Source organism: Lagenorhynchus albirostris, chromosome 1, assembly GCF_949774975.1.
Source record: "Lagenorhynchus albirostris chromosome 1, mLagAlb1.1, whole genome shotgun sequence".
NCBI lineage: Eukaryota > Metazoa > Chordata > Mammalia > Artiodactyla > Delphinidae > Lagenorhynchus > Lagenorhynchus albirostris.
The window spans coordinates 159,917,788-159,930,747 of record NC_083095.1 but is presented as its reverse complement, the minus strand read 5'-3'; the positions used below and the strand labels follow the sequence as shown (position 1 = coordinate 159,930,747).

Here is a 12,960-nt window from a genome sequence, read left to right as displayed (position 1 = left end):
CTCAAGTGGGTGCGACATGTACAGTTATCTTTAAAATGCCTTTCAGGTCAAGTTGATATGAGCGTGATAATCTGGCTCCTGCAAGATACAATTGATTAAGTCAGCCTTCCCTCCTCAGGCCGCACGATCTTTGGGGTATTTAGGGAGACCAACTGTCCCGGTTTTCCCAGAATGTGGGGATCTGTGGAGGTACTGGGCTTCAGTGCTAAAACTGGGAAGGTCCTGGGCCAACCAGGACAGTTGGTCACCAGAGTTTTCATTAAGGACAGCTTGTCTCTTTACCTGAACCTCATGCAGCAGACGGATGGGGAAGCAAGCCATACGGTAAACGGTCCCAGTCTGGATCAGGTCAGCCCAGTTGAGCAGAGAGTGTAAGAGAGGGACGGCCAGGCTCTGGAGCCAGAGTTTTCTGAAGTCTACTGAAAACTGAGGAAGCAGGATTTGGCTATGAAAACTTAGGGACCACAAAACTGTGCCTTCCCACCTGTGTAAGCGTGTGATCACACGTGTGCTGCCACATTTTGAAATGCATAATGTGGGCGTGAACTCAGGAGAGAAATCAGGACACAAACGACCGTTCAGATCCTCAGGGTAACTCACTTGACCCCAAAGTGGTCTCACTGCCCATCAGCCACACAGAAAAAAATTCAACTTCTGAGGACAGAAGGATCTTTCGGAGGAGTGCTTGCCAAGACGCTGCCTTTGGGTCTTCTGCCACCAATTCAAAGGCTCCACTTTAAATATGACTACGATAGCTGTGCTTTCCTTCTGCTGTAAAAACTCTGAGTCAATCATCCTGTATGTCTTTTATGTGTCTCTATTATAGTTAAGCATCTGGATAATAAGGGAGAGAAATCAAAACATGCCTTTTAAGTCCTATTGTATTCACTTTAAAGGATTCGGTACAATAAGCGGATGATCTAAGAGTCCTCAAAAGGTGGGCTGAGAATGCATTTTACCTCGCTTTCCTGTTGCTGAGCATGGATTCTGACCTCGATAAAAAGCCGTGAAAAGCATTTCTGAGCCTGCAGCTAGTTACGAGTGAGTGCTGCGGACCTGCCTGACAGTGATTGCATAATAATAATAATGCATCGTCAAATATGAGTCAGCAAACCATTCACTTATGCTCTTATGAGACGCCGTGCCAACAAGGCTGGTTCTAGAGTGCAGCAAACGAGCGACCCCAGGCCAGCGTGAAGTTGCTGCTGAAAAAAAGAGAAGTGACACGGGTGCGAGCCAACACCCTTCCTTCAGGGCCTGGGCCAGCTGACTGGGGCTACAGCAACACTACTGCAGAAATTTGAACCAAGCAAAACATCTGCTTACGTAATATGTCTTTTACTCAACCACATTCCAGCAGCCGTGGGGTTAGACTGCAGGGAGATGCTGGCCTACTGGCCGCACACAATTTGGAAATCGTTTCCCTCCAATGACGATATTTTAGAAGCCCAACATTTGACTCCAGGGCAGCGGGAAGGGCCTGGTACACCCAGTGCCCTCCAGCCTCACCCTCCCTCCCCACCAAGGGCTGACTCTGGGGATGGGCACAGTCTGTCTAATGACAGCCACTTCCCCTGTCACTTGAAAAGCACCAAGTGTGCCCTGTGGATGCCCCCCCATCCCACCGCCTCACTGGGATCAGGGAGTTATCTACAAAAACGCAATCCAGGTGACTTGCTTCTGGTCACTTCTGCCACACATGTGGAATCACTTTTCAAAGAATCTGAAACTTCTGAACCTTCACCTTTGTCCCAACTGCTAGCAGAACACGCTGCTTGCTAAGATGCTTACTGGGGGAGCCGTCAGGGGACAGGGAAAGAGCATTCATCAGAGGATCCACGGCGCTGGGCCAGGCCTGTGGCCGGGGCATCCAAACCCCACGAGGGGTCACTTCTACTTGGCTCTGAAACACTAGGGCTGGGTGGTCATCCTGGGAATCTGGGACACGTCCCTCCACCGGAATCACCAGGTCAGAGCGGGAAGACCTAGGCAGGGAATAGGGGGCGGGAGGCAGGTCCTTACCTCTCCCAACCCCCCACTCCTTTGTTCTCTCCTCCCCTTCCCTGCGTCTCCAGCTGTGCCCCACAGTCTCGGAGAGAAGGAGGAAGAGCACCGTGGCAGTGACGGGGGAGCGTGCATAAACGCGCCATGGTGCAGGGGTGGGCGCCGCAGTGGGGTGACCTGCCTTTTTTTTTTTTTTTCTGGTACGCGGGTCTCTCACCGCCGTGGCCTCTCCCGTTGCGGAGCACAGGCTCCGGACGCGCAGGCTCAGCGGCCATGGCTCACGGGCTCAGCCGCTCCGCGGCATGTGGGATCTTCCCGGACCGGGGCACGAACCCGCGTCCCCTGCATCGGCAGGCGGACTCTCAACCACTGCGCCACCAGGGAAGCCCGGGGTGACCTGCTTTTTGATGAATGTGACTTTCGTCAGGACTGAGAGCGCAGGGTGCGGTCTGCGGGGCGTTAACACTGCTGTGGTTGTTCTACAACCGCGGTGGCCTCCATCACAGAATTTCAGCAAAACACGTAAAATACCAGATGTGAGAGTTACTATGGAAACTGCCCTGTAAAAATGGAGGTTTCCTTGCTGAGACGCAGAGGATACATCCCTCAGTCACAGGGGCTTAGCAGAAGGAAGCGCGGTTTGCCTGCTCTTCCTTCTGATGGGGAAAAGGAAGCAGGCGCACGGGCTCCAAAAATGAGGAGAATAAAGGAGGAGCCCCCGGAGGAGCTCGGCTCCTTGATCTGCGTTTCGGAGGCGCGGGCCCTCATCCTGCTGGTTGGGTAGCATGCCAGCAGTTGCTGTTCGTCCCCTTGAATCTCTGGTTTCTTTGCTTGCTGTGGTGCTTCCTTGCTTCTAAGTGGAAGTGACCTCTGGGCTCTGTCTCAGTCCACCCCAGGTCCCCCTCCACCTCCAGTGTCACGCCGTGCATGTGGGACCTGGTAGGGAAAGGGGCAGCCTGGAGGACCTCTTCAGAAAGGAGACCAAGTCCACTGTCCGGTCATCAGCTCAGGCAGCAAGCAGATGTCAGGGTCTGGACGCCAGGAACTCGGAGGTCAAGGAGGGCAGGAGCCTCAGCTCGCCACAGCCCAGCCCTGAGCAAAGCGTAGGCCCAGTACACACCCTGCGGGAGGGGTGGCAGAGGCTCAGCGACGACTCCCCTGCACGGAGAGGGCTCCTTGTCCTGCAAATACTGGGCCCCAGCGACTCTGCCTGTCCTTGGCCCTGGCCCAGCCCACCTTCCTGCATCAAAGAGTCCTGTGCTACAGAGGTAGAGAACAAACGTATGGACACCAAGGCGGGGAAAGTGGTCGGGGGTGGTGGTGGTGGGATGAATTGGGAGATTGGGATTGACATGTATACACTAATATGTATAAAATGGGTAATTAATAAGAACCGGCTGTATAAAAAAATAAATAAAATAAAATTTAAAAATTTTTTAGAAAGTGTTAAATATACAGAAAAAAAAAGAAACAAAAAGAGTCCTGTGCTTCCTCTTCTTAAAAAGGATTGGGCCAGCAATGAGGCTCTGTCCCCAGGGAATGGAAGTTAGCAAGCACAGACATTTAAAATAGTTTTTAAAAGGCCTGGCATCTTAAAAAAAAATTCAGTAAGTTTATATGTTGACATCAAGTGCATTCTTTCAACAGCCCACACTCCACTGAGCTTAGCACCTAGCTAGCAGGAGTAGCTGGTTAAAAGAGGATGTCTGGGTTTGTAGTCAGCCCCAGGGCAGGCTGCTTCCTACTCTAAAGCTGATCTCAGGAGTTCTGCCCCAGGTACCACACTGCTCCTGAGAGCTCTGCTGGTCCCGCTGGAAGGAACGCTGACCCTGGAGGGGAGCGAGCTGAATGGAGGGGAGAAAGCTGGGGAACCAGACTCCACTACCCTCTCACTAATCACCAAAATCTTAGCCCTTCTTTTAAAGACTACTACACACACAGCAGTCTTTTCACCATCTCAAATTATAATGCTGAAGGGGCTTTTTCATCCTACTCCATTCCATTCCAGGTCCTCATGACATACCTGCTCCCCCTCCCCCAGCCCCGTTTAAGAATCACACTGGTTTAAAAGCGACTCTTAGGTTTAAAATGATGGACCATTTTACAAATGAGCCTGGACCCTTGTCTTCCTGGGGAGACCTGGGTTATTGGAAATTGCATTAATAGGACAAATTGATTCTACTTCATGAAAGTATTTGTCTATCAAATATCTCATTCTATTTCAATGTCTATTCTATTTCATGAAAGTATTTGTCTATCAAATATTTGTCTCTCAAATATTTCATTGAAAATAAAATTGATTCAATGAAGGAAAGGGGTTGGTTGATATACGGAGTCTGAAAATGTCGGTTATGTTTTTCCTCCAGGGATCTGTGTTGGTTGATCGGTTTCGTAGATCTCTGCACAGCTACAGACACCATACATCATGAGTAGATGTCGTTTTGGGTTCCATCAGTTTAGGAATGATGGTCTTTCTGGTCCCACCAGAACTTAACACTGTTACCAACTTTACTGGCAGAGCAGGTTAGTGTAAGCCGCCCAGCCTTGAGGTGCTGGGCTAGAGCCAGTTTTTTGGAAAGGAATTCCTGCACACCACCTAGCAAAGATGGGTAGACGGAGCAAAGAACAGAGAGCACCAGAGGGATCTTTGCTGCCCACAGGGGCTGAAGCTCGACCTGCAGGGCTGCCCTCCGGCTGGTGGGCTCAGGCAGAGGGATGGGTAAGTCCCCTCCCTCAGAGAGATGGCCTGAGCAAAGCCCAGCAGGATCACAGAGCCATTCTCACCACAAGGACAAGCAAACAGAAGTCCCCAGCTGGGTGCCGAGGCCCAGAAACACTCAGAGGCAAATCACATGCATAGTTAGGAATCTTGCAAAATCTAAACAGGATGCAAACTGCTGAGCTTTGATTCTCCAGGAGGGGGAGAGACAATATTTTCCTAACAGGTCAAGAGTGTTGCTCAACATGTATTAAGCCCAATTCCTGGAACCACCGAGGTTGCTTACCCAGAACGCCGCTTTCCTCCGCGGGCGGGCATGGCCCCGGCCATCCTCACCTGTCCAGTGGCCGCCATGGGGGCAACGGGCAATGTCACCGATCCAGGGATGTCCGAAGCCATTTCTGCAATTCAGCAAAGATGAGAGGTTTTGTTAATGCCAGAAAAGTCCAAGAATAAGCAAGAAGCTTGTCCGGCAGACCAAAAGCACCACCTGGGAGGAGAATCCAGGGACCTGGGTCCTGGGCCCATCATTAGTCACGTGACGCAGCTGAGCCCTTCCCCTGTCTGGAAAAGGATATCCCTGGGCAGTATGCCCATACTTAGTTTAGGTGGTAAAAAAAGAGTTCGCGCAGCTAACTTAGCTTTCATAAAGAGCTCCTGTCTCCTGTCACCTGGAGGCGGGTAAGACGTTCAGGAATCCAGGCATGTGGCCAAAGCTTAAGGGGAAGGACCCCACTGCTGGTCCCAACTACTGGTAGCCCACATGGGGCCAGCCCAGAGAACCAAAAGAGCCAGTCCCCTGCAGCACCACCACTGATGCTCGGTCCTCACCCTGGGCATTGTGTTCAAGCAGAAAGTCTGTTCCCCTCTCTAAGTATGGACTCAGAATCCTCGAATACAGAGCCCTGCCTGACCCTCCATTCATGACGAGGACAGTGAGATCCAGGGACCTTAAAAGCATCCCTTCGGGCTGCACGGTAAGCCAGTGACAACGGCTCTCCACAGCCAGGACTTTCTGGGAAGAAATGTTAATTTAAAGAATAAGTATGTCTTTGTTTTTCTCTTTCTGACTTACTTCACTCTGTGTGACAGACTCTGGGTGTGGTACAAATGAACCTATTTGCGGGGCAGGAATAGAGACACAAGACACAGAGAACAGACATGTGGACACGGTGCGGGGAAGGGGAGGGGGGGATGAACTGGGAGACTAGGTTTGACAGAAATACACTACCATGTGTAAAATAGATAGCTAGTGGGAACCTGCTATAAAACACAGGAAGCTCAGCTCGGTGCTCTGTGATGACCTAGATGGGTGGGATGGCGGGGGTTGGGAGGGAGGTCCAAGAGGGAGGGGATAGATGTACACATAGAGCTGATTCACCTCATTGTACAGCAGAAACCAACACAAGGTTGTAAAGCAACTATACTCCAGTTAAAAAAAGAACAGGTATGTCTGGCATTAGACGAGAGTACCTTTCCAGTACATCTTTATCATAATGTATTATTGCTTATAAGCCAGAAACTTTCAGAAGCTTGTTAAGACCAAGGTACACATCCCTAATGTCAAAGAAACCACAGTTAAAGAAGTTCTCCTTCCCACTTTGTGGAGAGTTCTTGAACTCAGATGACCTTTCCTCAGACCATTAAATGACAAAGGCAGTACTCCAGGGGCCTCTCTGGTCCTGTTTATTGTTCTTGGGAATGACTTCCACAGGGCTCTATTTTCTCAGCCCAACTCTTATTCAGGGCAGAAGGGAAGCAACAGTCTACGAAAATGTATTTCAGAAAGACAGTCTGGGATAAAGACAGGGATCTGGGCCCTTGTTAGTGAAGGAACGTTGGTGATGCTCAGAAGTGTTAAGTTACTGCTCTCTGCCCCCTCCCAGAAACCACGGAGGCATCTGACCGCTGATCCACAGTTATGTCCAAAGACACTGTGTTTAATAAACACACTCTAAGGTCAACCTGAACTACTCCACTCAAAAGTTCTGTAGAAGAATTTTACATAAACAAAATCTTAATTTAGCTACTCCACTATGTTCACAAAAATTTGAGAGCTATTAGTTTTTTGTTGTTGTTGTTTTTGGTTTTTTTTAAACTAATGTACACATTGGAAAGTACTCAAGGAGAAAAAAAAAATCCCTTTCTTAAAGCAATCCTCTCCTCTCTAAACAATTCCTGTACTGGATTTGTGACAGCTAGGCAGTATGAACAGCAATGACCTCATAACCTTATATCTGCCTGCTTCTGATAAGAAATCTGTATTTCTTTTCTGCAATGGAGGCTAAAGCATGTTAAGTCCATTAAGTCCCAAAATTAAAAGGCTGAATCACTGCCAGTGCAAACATGGGCGAAAACAAAAGTCACCGCTTCCCAAAGTAAGTCCCACAGAACATCAGGACCTTAAGATTCTCCAGGAAAAAGGGTTGCGTGGTCAAACAGGTTAGGGAAAAGCCACACATTTATCCCCCTTCTCGAAGATTTCAGTGCCCACCAAAAAAACACACCGAGAAGTCCTGATATAAGGACGTTTGTTTACCCGTGACTAAGCCAGCGTATCATAAAGGTCTCTAATGGTGGAAACTCTTAAAATGTGTTCTCCGAACAACTCATGTTCCACGTGACACTAGTTTAAGTATTTTAAAGTCAACTACCTCATTCCTGCCTTTGAGTTAAGGAAACGTCAGGCTGGAGGAGATCTTTGCCATTGTCTGCAGACCTGGAAAGGCCCACCCTTTCCCTGTGTGGTTACCCTCCAGCTCGGAGGTGGGGAGTGGGGAGGAAGGAGAGGAAAACGGAAGGCAATGTGCAGTTAGGAAAGAAGCTGATATCTGTCCCATTTTATTTGGGGAAAACAAAGGTGCAGACGGTGCAGAAGTTCCACAAAAACCCTGGCTATGGGGCAAGGGTTGAGGAATATGGGAAGTCCAATCCTTTCCTCAGACAGATGAGGGGAGCAAGGAAAAAGAGATTAAGTGACTTCCACAGGTGCCACGGTGGACCAGGGGCCGGGCCAGGGGCAGGCCCGGTCTTGCTGTCACATCAGCATCTTATTCTGCTGGACCGTTTCCCATGATTAAGTTTCACTGGCCCAGAAAAAAAGCCAGCTCTGCGAAGACAGGCCTGCCTCCATCAGACCCCACTAGGTATATTCTTGTGCCCTCCAGGCTTGGTTCGAGATACCAAGTGCAAGTGGACAGGCAGACACAAGTAGTTTCTACCACAGAGAAAGTGTATGCTTCATGAAGGCCATGTGGTGGATATGCTGAGTTGGCTACAATCTTTACATGTGATATGCATGTGTCATAGAGCCCATGCACCATGGGATAAGGGGAAGGGAGCAAGGGAGCCTTATATGCAAATACATGGACATAATTTGCAAATGAGAGGCACATACACATCTCCAGCAAAGGGGGCTGCACACACAATACAGAAGGATGGGGGCTCACCATCCACAATGTCCAAAACTACCCCCTCCCCCCTCCCGCATTCAAAAAGCATTTCTAAGAAGACCTGACTCCTTCTAGGTTTACATTTTCTCCTGTACACTGCATCTGTATATCATGTACCCGTTTCCCTACTGAGACTCAGAGGTTTTTTTCTCATCTATTTGTATGATCTCTTTTTATGACAAAGATATTAGAGCTTTGCCACATTTTCCGAAAATCTTTTACAATATTTTTCCAATCTGTTGCTTGCTTTTTTAGGTTGAGAGATTTTTTTTTTTTTTTTTTAGAGAGATTTTTTAATACTAGAGAAAGCTTTAAGAGGTAGAGTTTTAAGATGTATTGGTCAGCTTGGGTTGCCATAACAAAATACCACAGACGGGGGGCCTAAACAAAAGAAATGTATTTTCTCACAGTTCAGGGACCGGGCAGTCCAAGGTCAAGGTGCCAGCCATTGGGTGCCAGTGAGAACCCTCCTCCTGGTTTACAGACCACCTGCCCTCCGTGTCGTCACATTTTCTCTTCTTCTAAGGCCACCAATCCTAGGGCCCTACTCTTATGACCTCATTTAACCTTAATTACCTCCCATAAGCTCTAGCTTCAAATACAGTCAATGGGGGGTTGGTACGGTTAGGGTTTCAACATATACATTTTGAGAAGATGATACAATTCAGTCCACAGCATAAGAAAAGATCAATTGTCCTAACCTCATTTATTCGAGTCCTTCCTTTTCCCCATAAGTTTTTTTGATGCTCCCTCTGTCTTATATTTTATTTGTACATAGAAAATGTGTCTGTTTCTAGAATATCTATTTTCTTTTTTTGTCAATTACCCAGTTATCTATACTTGCTCTAGTATTGCACCATTATAACACACTTAGTGATGCAAGTTTCTCTCACTGCTCTTACTTTTCAGAATTATCTTTGTTCTTCTGGCTTATTCTTCCATTTAAATTTTAGAATAATTTGATTAAGATATAAAGTTTAACCTCCTGTGGAAATTAATTGGATTATCTTGAACCTACAAATTAATTTTGGAGAAAAGTGACAGTTTTGCAACATTTAGAATTTTCAACAAAGAATTGACATAAGCCTATAATTTACTCAAGACTTCCTTTTTAGCTCAATAAAAAGTCTTGCATTTTCATCATATAGATCCCCCCACTTTCTCATTCAGTTTATTTCTAGGTACTTTGTGATGTTATTATGATGTGATGTTGTGTATTATGATCATTGCTACTAGTGTGAATGAGATCTCCTTTCCCAGATTACTTTCTGATTGGTTACTAGCTATGAAGATAATTGTGCTACGATAACTCTGTCATGCTTGATGTCAACTGATTTGACCAGCAGCTAAGATAGGTGTTGCCCTCCCCTCCCTTGCTGTTCTATGTACGCATTATGCTTTCAAAATTTGGCTACAGAGTTTCTAGGGCCATTGCCACATGTCCTGCCATTTCACCAAATTTTTTAAATTGTTGTAATGATTCATCATTAATTCTTCTGAATTTTCTAGTTTTACAAATCCTATGGGGTACAAATAATGATACTATTTTCTCACTTTAAATAGTTAAAGGTTTAATTTCTTTTCATGTCTTATTTCACTGGTCAGAACTTCCAGAATATTCAATAATAATGACCAATAACTGGGTACCAGAAAGGCCACAGAGCTTTGCAGTGAAACATACCTGGTTTCAAATCACAACTCAAACAGCTCCTAGCAATAATCTACTTCAAAGGATCATTTTAAAAATTAAGGATAATGTATATGAAGAGCCTAACACAGCGCCTGGGAGGGAAAAAAACTCTCAGGAAGCAATGATTAAAATTATCATGATTATGGTGATGGTAAGCAAACTTGCTTGGCCCTTGAATTTAATTGTAATGACCTGCTGGTTTAAGACAAATATGCTTTACGACATCAAGGAAATCTGCTCCTATCCCATTTTCTTAGTTTTCTCAAGGAACGGATGTCTCATTTTATCAAATGCCATTGTGGTAACTAAAATAGAATTTTAGATACGAAACAAACCAAGTGAAAGATGCAACCGATGAGACTAAAATTCACTTTAAAGGTTAAATTTTCTCTAATGTCTTTTAGGAGCCACTCTTAATACATTCAAATAAAAATATAAAAAACATGTCTCTCTCATCTGTAATCTATGTTCATATCTACCAATGTGATCAGCTGTCAGCCTTCTTTGGAAAAATGACAACTGCTCCCCAGATCTGGCAACTTTTTGATGTGACTCGAATGTAAGTTACCAAATCTCCTAGGACACCCACCCAGGAAAGGTGGCCAGAGGAAGGTCACTCACCAGGTGAGGGTCACCCGGTGAGACCCTCACTCAGAGGTGAGGGTCTCCAAGGCAGAGCCTGGTATTTTTTTTTTTTTTTGGCTGCGTTGGGTCTTCATTGCTGCTCTCAGGCTTTCTCTAGTTGCAGCAAGTAAGGGCTACTCTTCATTGCGATGTGAGGGCTTCTCATTTGCGTTGGCTTCTCTTGTTGCACAGCACAGGCTCTAGGCACATGGGCTTCAGTAGTTGTGGCCCACGGGCTCAGTAGTTGTGGCTCGCGGGCTCTAGAGTGCAGGCTTAGTTGCTCTGCAGCATGTGGGATCTTCCGGACTAGGGCTCGAACCCGTGTCCCCTGCATTGGGAGGTGGGTTCTTAACCACTGTGCCACCAGGAAAGTCCCAGAGCCTGGTATTATACATTTAGATGGAAAGTAGCCCCATAAGCCCATTGTTGATTTGCTCCAGGGCTATTGAATTTCACTCCAAAAGGAAGAAAAGTGGAACCTTGACCGTAGCACTGAGCAGAGAGGAAATCGAGTCGGATACCTACTGGGTGACAATGTGGCCATGGTCATACCTTGCCCCTGGGGGTGTACATGAGCACAGCCTTTGTGAAGGATGAGTTGGCAGTATGTGTCAAGAGACATTAAGTTACCCATGCCTCACAAAAGGATGCCACAGCTGTGTGTGTGTGTGTGTGTGTGTGTGTGTGTGTGTGTGTGTGTGTATGTACTTAATATATGCACAGAAAAAGACCAGAAGGCAGATACAAGTACATCAATGTGTTAAACTTGGCTATTTTTTTTGTGGGAATTATAGGTGGGTTTTATTTTCTCCTAAAAGCTCTTTTTGTTTTTGAATATACAAGGTTTTTTTCTTCAACAACATGTGTTAATTTAACACTAATCTAATGATGTGTTAGTTTAATGACCACAAACAGAGAAATACGTATTTTTGAAGGGGTTCATTGTAAGCCACAGTCGAAAGCCTATATAGCTGGAGAGCTAGAAGCAGTGAACGAATGAGACAGAGATAAAGGAAGGGGATACCTTTTTAATAACAAGAGTGTCCAACAATGGAATGGACTGCCTTAATAATAATGATAAACATCCTATACAAAAATATGTAAAATATTTCTGTATAAAGGTAATAAGATTTATGTTGAGTGCTCGCTATGTCCCAAGCTCTTCACGTGTGCTTTACATCCAGCCTACAAGAGAGGTATAAAGTCAACTCATTTTACAGACGAGGGAACTTGGGCAGAGAGAGGTCAGGGCCATGCCTCGGTCACATGACTGCAAAGCAGCAGAGCGGGCTCTCGCCATCCAGCCACCCCCTGCTGGGCCCTCGCCCCTCAAGGCGCTCAGGCAGAGGCTGGGCGGCCAGCAGACCCCTTCCCCAGGTGGGGTGGGGGCAACCAGAGACGCTGTAACATCAAGACTCTAAATCATAGGCCCAGGTGGAAGCTGTGTGACATGCAGGAAATGTCCATGCTTTGGGGTCACGGGCAAGCTATTCATTATCCCTAAGCTCCAGTTTCCTCATCTATAAAAAAAGGAATAGCCCCACATCATGCACAGTTACTGTGGGGATTACGGAAGATCCCTCATTTAAGACGCCTGGCGGTCTACAAGCCACAGAATGCCAAAGACTGTGGGCAACCACCAGAAGCAACGAGATTGGCATGGAAAAGAGTCTTCCTCAGAAAGAACCAAGCCTGCTGACACTTTGATTTCAAACTTCTAGCCTCCAAACTGTGAGACAATACATTTCTGTCGTTTAAAAAAAAATAAAGAAGACTGGCAAATAAAAAACAAAAATAACAGATGCCTGGCAGAAGTTATTTCCCCTTTCCCCTTTGACTTTCCCCCAAGAAAAGAATATTTTTTAAAGCAGACATTGTGTGTGTGTGTATTTTTACATAACCCTTGAGCAAAACTTAGCTTCTCTGTGCCTCAGTCTTCTATCTATAAAATGGGCATAATAAGAAACAGTAAATCCCTCATGAGGTTGCTATGAGGATTAAAAAAGCTAGTACCCATAAAGCACTTAGAATGATGTCCGGCACACAGTAAGCACTTCTAAGCGTTTGCTAAGTAAAACACACACACAGACACATACAAAACTTACAATCATTTTCTTACGGTAAGGAATTAGGTCACTTCTGTGATTTGATTTCTATGGCTCTGTCTCAAAGGAGTGCAGGAAGGGTGACAGTGGGCCACAGAAGAGGGGGGTGGCCACGGGACTGACTCCTCTGCAGCCCCACGTGCAAAATGCCCCCCAGGGTGATGCTATTACAGGGAGACACGGGGGCTGCCACACACCCGGGCAGCCTGAGCCGCGGTCCTCGTCCTGTGCTGACCTCACACTGCCTCCCTGCTAAGAGCTCTGCCTTTAAGTGGCTGGCCCACCCATAGCCCAGGGAGGGGTCAGCAGACAGGCCCCAAGTGTGCCTCCACCCCCTCTCCCAGGTCTCTGCAGGGCTCCACAGAT

General features: G+C 46.7%; 1 protein-coding gene across 1 annotated transcript in view; it reads right to left on the bottom strand.

Moving 5' to 3' along the window:
- ARNT2 (aryl hydrocarbon receptor nuclear translocator 2) overlaps positions 1-12,960 on the bottom strand; it is a 195,324-nt gene that overhangs the window by 142,299 nt on the left and 40,065 nt on the right. The window contains exon 2 of the mRNA XM_060120677.1: positions 5,010-5,124. Coding sequence (XP_059976660.1) covers positions 5,010-5,124 — 115 coding nt within the window. The remainder of the gene's footprint in view (positions 1-5,009; positions 5,125-12,960) is intronic.